Here is a 6,000-nt window from a genome sequence, read left to right on the forward strand (position 1 = left end):
CACACACACATAGGCAGATTAAATATCCCTGCTGATAACCGTTATATAATGTTCTCGTATACGATGGTAAAAATATCTTGAAGTAAATGAAGCCGTGACTGATTGTTCACAGTTTGACTTGTTTCACGGGGGAAATAAGATTTGACAAAGGTGATTGTTGAAATCGCGTGTTATGGTGAGATTTAAACATTCAACGATTCGCTAAGTGACTTTGAGAATACACAGGGGGATTTTATTATCCCGTTTACTTTTTCTTCCTTCTGTACTTCACGCGGAAAAAAACTCAAAAGCAGACTAAAGTTAGATTGGGTAATATGGGATAAGTGTTCATAATCACAAACTTAAATCCACCCTTTGATGATCTTTTACTGATCCTTTATAAGATGGAAACATGTCAGTTTTCTGTCATCGGTACTGTAACTCAGTATATAATAATAGGTGCGGCGTTCCTGTGAAAATCTAATTTATTTTTGCTCTGTACAAAAATCTAGAAAGACGATGGAATTTTCCGTGACTTCCAGATCAATTAAAGCCAGGTTTGGAGAAAAAAAAGGAAATTATTTTTCACAGAACGACCAAAAATAGATTAAATAAAGTGGCTGGTTTGGACTTATCTTGGTCATAATCCGAAGTCCTGCTTTCCCAGAAGAATATTCGATTAAGCATTCGAAACTACATCTCCTTTGTTGTAGTCAAAGATATTACTTTTTCACGATAACCTTTTAAAGAAGAGAAGCTGCTGCTTGTGCGTAAAATCTAAATAAAATTTAAATTCTGATTTTAACATATTAATACATTTGTTTGTTTAGGGGAAACTGTAGAGAATATTTGCTGTAAAAGTCAAATCTTAACTGCAATACTACAAAAACAAAACAATAATATTGCAACGTACGAAGCATCAGCTATGGGGAAATAACGGGGAGTAGTTGGAATGGGTGTAATGTACACCGATGGGGGTGTTTGCATTTCAAGTCGCTGAGGTTAAAAGGAAATAGAGCCGCGATATGTCCCTCTATATCAGATATCTCCACATGCAGGTAGGAAAGGAAGCAATGTGGGACGGTCCACTCCCCAATATCCCTCTCTGTCCTTCAAGCTCCAAAGGAGCCAATGAGCATCATCACTGCTCCTGGCGATGGCCTAGGTGACAAGTATACCTGCATCAAGTAGATTAGATTTGAGGACATACAGGCGCCTTTCGTGAGTGGGCATGTCTTACTATATAGGGTGAAAAAGAATGGTGCATTGATCAACTGAGACACTACATATACCCATTTGTCCGTGCGTAAAACGCATTGCAATTGTAACTTGTGTCCCAATAAACGGAGTCTGCAGGGTTGACGGTCTTGATTCCTTTTCGCGTCCATGTGTCCCACGCGATAACTTGGATGTTCAGTGTATCTTTAATCATTCACGCTGATCTTCCTGTCCAACAGCCAACACCTCATGATACACCCCCTGATGGCTGCGTTAGGGTCCGTAAGTAATGGAAGTATTTTGAAAGGTAAGAGATGGATGTTTAATGTACGACAGCTCCCTGTTGACCCTGACTTAACACTTAGGCCGTTATTGGATACAAAATAACAGCTTGTACGACCCCCTCATATTTCAGTTGCACCATTCAGCCGGAAGTTAGCGAAGCTTCGTGTTTTGTTTCATTTTTTTCTTTTAAGATATTGTCTTCCATCTGCTAAAAGTAGCAAATGAGAACCCCCTTTTTATTCTCTGACAGCAGTGACATCGGCCTCCTTAACCCCAGAATACTCCTCTCCTCGTGCTGACATACGGCCCTAAAGGTAGCTGTCAGTTTGCCCTGTCCGGGAATTACACAGCCATTCATCACTGTCTGACAGGTGTGTTTAGGAAGAAAGCCATAGTGGCCCAGCTGACGGGGTCTCAGTGTCTGACAGTAACACCATAGTAAACAGAAGGAAAGTGAAACGAGACACAAAATTTAAGCACAATAATGTTTACAGTGGTAGGTGTATAAATAATAATTTAATTGAAATTAAATAGACTAGATTTTTTTTTAAACAACTATATTTAATTTTTGGTTTACTGCGTCTGTGTGTGTGTGTTTGTGTGCGTGTGTGTGTCCACTGTTGATTTAGTAGGATATTATCCGAGTTTCAATCGTTCAGATCTCAAAGCACAGAAAAGTCACCTTTTCAATTAATTAATGTAATTATTGGTATAAGTTAAGATCCACGTTAATCCGATTTAACGACAATTTATGATTATTGTTAAGCTTCGAGAGGACTTTTGATGATAAAAAACCAAAACAAAATAAAACACAAAAAGGAGGGGCGCGGTACAGCATTGTACCTGGACCTGTAACTATTCTGAAATTTCTAGAAAAGCTTATAATTAATATCAACAATAATTCAGGGGGGGGGGGGGGGGGGCATTTATTTTCTTTTTGGCCATTAAGTTAAAAAGAGAAAAAGAGAGCCTATTTGTATTTGTCGGACAAAAAGGGGTTAAATTGTTTTAATTATTGGTAAAAAAGTTTGATTGCTTTGTGGATATTTATATTTAATGTTCCAATACTAAACGTAACCCTTAAAAAATAAAATTGCATCCCAAATGAAAGTAATGCCTGATATGTTTTAATGTTTTTCGATCTAAACAGTCACTTAACACAAATAAAACATGTACATTTTAATAGGAGGTCGGCTTGTTTTAGCCTGCTTCCTGCTATAGGCCAGTAACTCAACAAACCGCCTCTTTTCAGTCTAACAGCGAACCACACTATAATGCATTGAAATAAAGTAACGTATATGCTCAAAAGTGCTGAATTATCTTACCTTTACAAACACAGCAAGAGAAAAAAATACACAACCTGCAACAGAGACAGCTGTTTGAGAAGTTAATGGAATATGCCTATTTCCAATCACTGCAGAGGTAGGAAGGCGCATGTAAAATATAAATCGACATTAAGGTGACATTTTCAGTCTGCTCAGGCCTCCGGTTTCCAAAACAGGTTCCGGGGGCTTCGGAAGTCCTTGAGGGAGTCCAAGCAAAGACACAAATACTTTAATATTATTGCTGTGTCACTCCTCAGAGGATAGCATAGTGACATTTTTAGGAGGTCCTGTCTCTCCGCTTATGATTTTAGGGTCTAAACCATGAGAAACTGTTTCTTTAACGGGTCCCTGGAGGGGGGAAACCTTACTACATACATGAAGGAGTCGCTTTAAAGTATTTCAGGATGTGAAAAGCCATGAAAAGTTTTTGCTGTCTTGCCTGGACAACATGGTGAGGAAATTCAATCAGAGACGTTGAGCAGTCCCCTCGGACCTCTTCCTCTTGTCAGAAGTAAAGCTATTTGGGCTTCCTGGGAGCAAAAATAATAAAAATGAATAAATACAGTCACCGAGTTTTCACTGGTTCCCCGCACACGCAGAGAGCGTCCATGCAGGGAGGCAGTAGGCGTAGGGGTAATAGTAGGACGGTTGTAGGGAGAGCAGCGGGGGCCGTAAGATCTCTCCCGGGCTGTACTGTCTCTGGTCGTCCCGCACCAAAACTTTCACTGCCACCTTCTTGGCTGCTGGGGTCGAAGCCATCAGATCGGCGGCCATCTGGCGGCGTTTCGTCTTGTACCGGCGGTTCTGGAACCAGATCTTCACCTGAGTCTCTGTGAGCTTCAGGGAGGCCGCCAGGTCCGCCCGCTCCGGCCCGGAAAGGTACCGCTGGTGGTTGAAACGGCGCTCCAGCTCGAAGACCTGTGCGTGAGAGAAGGCAGCTCTGGAGCGCTTTTTCCGCTGTTTAGGTTGATCCAGACTCTTCTCGTCCAGGTTGCTGGAATCTGGAAGAGGAGGGCACACAGATGGACGATGCATTTGAATCTCTTATTTGTCTCACATTTCGGGGCATTACGTTCATACTTGTCGATTATTTCATGGTTGCTTTGAGTTTTGAATCAGTGAAACGAAAAGGCGAAAAATTAAACTTAGAGAAATGTGCAAACTTATACGAAGGTATGTTTATTTTCACTTTTTATTAAAAACAAACTGCGTTTACCTTTCTTTTTTATTTTAGATTAAACAAAAAAGTTCGATTTTCATTTAGGCCTCATTTAAAATTATTTCATTTAAGATCATTACTCCTGACATTAAACCAGCCGTGTGTTGCTGGTCGATTATACCATCAGTCAAAACATAAACGTGTCAAATCATCAACGTTATCGTGACAAAGTCTAAAATTAAGCCAGGAATGCATATATACTCATGCGTAACGAGAGGACTTTGTGCATAAAAGCTATCAGGATGTGAAGAAGTTTTGAAAATAGGGCCTATGCCCTGCAATAACACCTGGCAGCTCTTCTTGTGATTCCACACAGCTGTAACAGCAGTGTAAACATCTAAATTAAAAGAGCACTTGGCTCTTTCAGACTGAACTCTGTATTAAAGCGAAGAGTTTTGCGGAGTCTTATTGTTGTACTTAAACCAGTCACGCTTTCCCCCCCTGAGTTATAGTTATTCTGATCTTTCTGGCCTACTTACCCGTGCCATTACCGGGCTCCGTGTCACTCTTGGAGTTTTCCGCAGCTGCAGACTCGTGGTCCGTCTCCTCTTGCAGGCTTTCCTCCGGCACATCCGACGCAGGGTCTCCGTCTTTCTCCGATTTACATGGGGCTGGAGTCTTGCTGTCGTTGTCCTCACTGAGTCCCGAATCCGAGTCGTAGCTCTTCTGGTCGGTCGGCTCACAAGCTTCACTCTCGTTTCTCCTGGATCCGCCGTCCATCTCTCCGAATATTTTCCAGCAGGCAGTCTTTGAGAAGCACATGTCCAAATCTGGCAAGTGTCGACTGTCGTCTTTTTTGTTCAGGATGGCTTGGATTGAGAAAGGCATCAGTGAGTTGCCACGAACGGCCATTTTTCAAAGAAGCGAAGATTGCTCTGACTTCAGGTTCAGTAATTACCCGGCCCAGATAGTGGAGTAACTGTCAGTTCATCCACATTTTATTTTACTCCCTCCGTCGATCGCTGCTGGCTCTTAACTTTGCCCCTCCAGTGTTGGTTTCTAGTCGCATCCCTCGGGAGAAGCCGTAAAAAGTTTCTGCTACATCCGCAGAAGCGATGCTGCTCCGCTGCATAGCTCTACCATCAACCCGGGCTCACTACAATCTCCAGCTCTTTTCACCCAATTTTTTCACCATACGCCCTCACCTGTGACTGACAGGCAGCCTTTTCGCGTCCGATTGGCCTAGAGAAGAGGAAAGTCGTTTTATGATTGGCCACTGTAAACGACGTCATGCTGCTTTTAACCAGCTGGGGGAAGAAAAAACTTTCTTTGGTCAGAGCTTGAGAAGCAAATGTCAACCAACGCATTTATTTTAACCGAAACTTCATCCAAAACAAAAGGACAGTCTTTGTGCATGTATGACTCCTGTGTATAGGATTGCTTTTTGGTAATGTTTTATTATGTAAAAAAACGTATGGTTAATTTAGCAAAAGACCAGATTTCCTTGCGTTGCTAAAGTTTTTTTTTTTTTTTAATCCTGCAGTAAGAAAAACGAGGATGGCATGCGCAAATGTCCGAGATCACAAGATAGTAGAATTCACCAGCAACATCATTCAGAACTGTATAGTAGAAAGCATTGTCTCCGGTTTTCCTCAAATCACTTAAATGCACCATCAGGACTGAATTTGTAGGAAATGTAATCATTAAAAAAAACCTTAACCCTTCATCAACCCTCAGATCTGTCTGGGAATCCTGTGCGTCCCGCGCGTTATGTGATGGTTGTTGCCTTCAGGGTTGACCAGCGAGTGACAGGCTATTCGCGCCGTCTACCTTTAATTAAGTTAACACAATGTATCGCCTTCTTTACACCCAGGATGTTGAATCGTTAAAACCTCAGCATATCCGCAAACTTCTTCAACTATATAAATAGACTACGAGTAAAAAATAAAAGGCACCACATTTCTGAAGTCTTATTAGATTCAGTAGAGGCTGTTTTTACAGATTTCAGTTCAACGCCCTTTAAACAATGAATTC

General features: G+C 41.5%; 1 protein-coding gene across 1 annotated transcript; it reads right to left on the bottom strand.

Annotated features, from left to right (window-relative positions):
- Positions 1-2,550: 2,550 nt before the first annotated feature.
- nkx3-2 (NK3 homeobox 2) lies at positions 2,551-5,144 on the bottom strand. The gene is made up of 2 exons (XM_080900266.1): positions 4,506-5,144; positions 2,551-3,808 (listed from the first exon to the last, which is right to left on the bottom strand). The coding sequence occupies exons 1-2, from the start codon at positions 4,876-4,878 to the stop codon at positions 3,384-3,386; spliced, it is 798 nt and encodes a 265-aa protein (XP_080756392.1). The 5' UTR covers positions 4,879-5,144; the 3' UTR covers positions 2,551-3,383.
- Between the last annotated feature and the right edge of the window lie 856 nt (positions 5,145-6,000).

The sequence above is a fragment of the Rhamphochromis sp. 'chilingali' genome (genome assembly GCF_963969265.1).
Source record: "Rhamphochromis sp. 'chilingali' genome assembly, chromosome: 13".
Lineage (NCBI taxonomy): Eukaryota > Metazoa > Chordata > Actinopteri > Cichliformes > Cichlidae > Rhamphochromis > Rhamphochromis sp. 'chilingali'.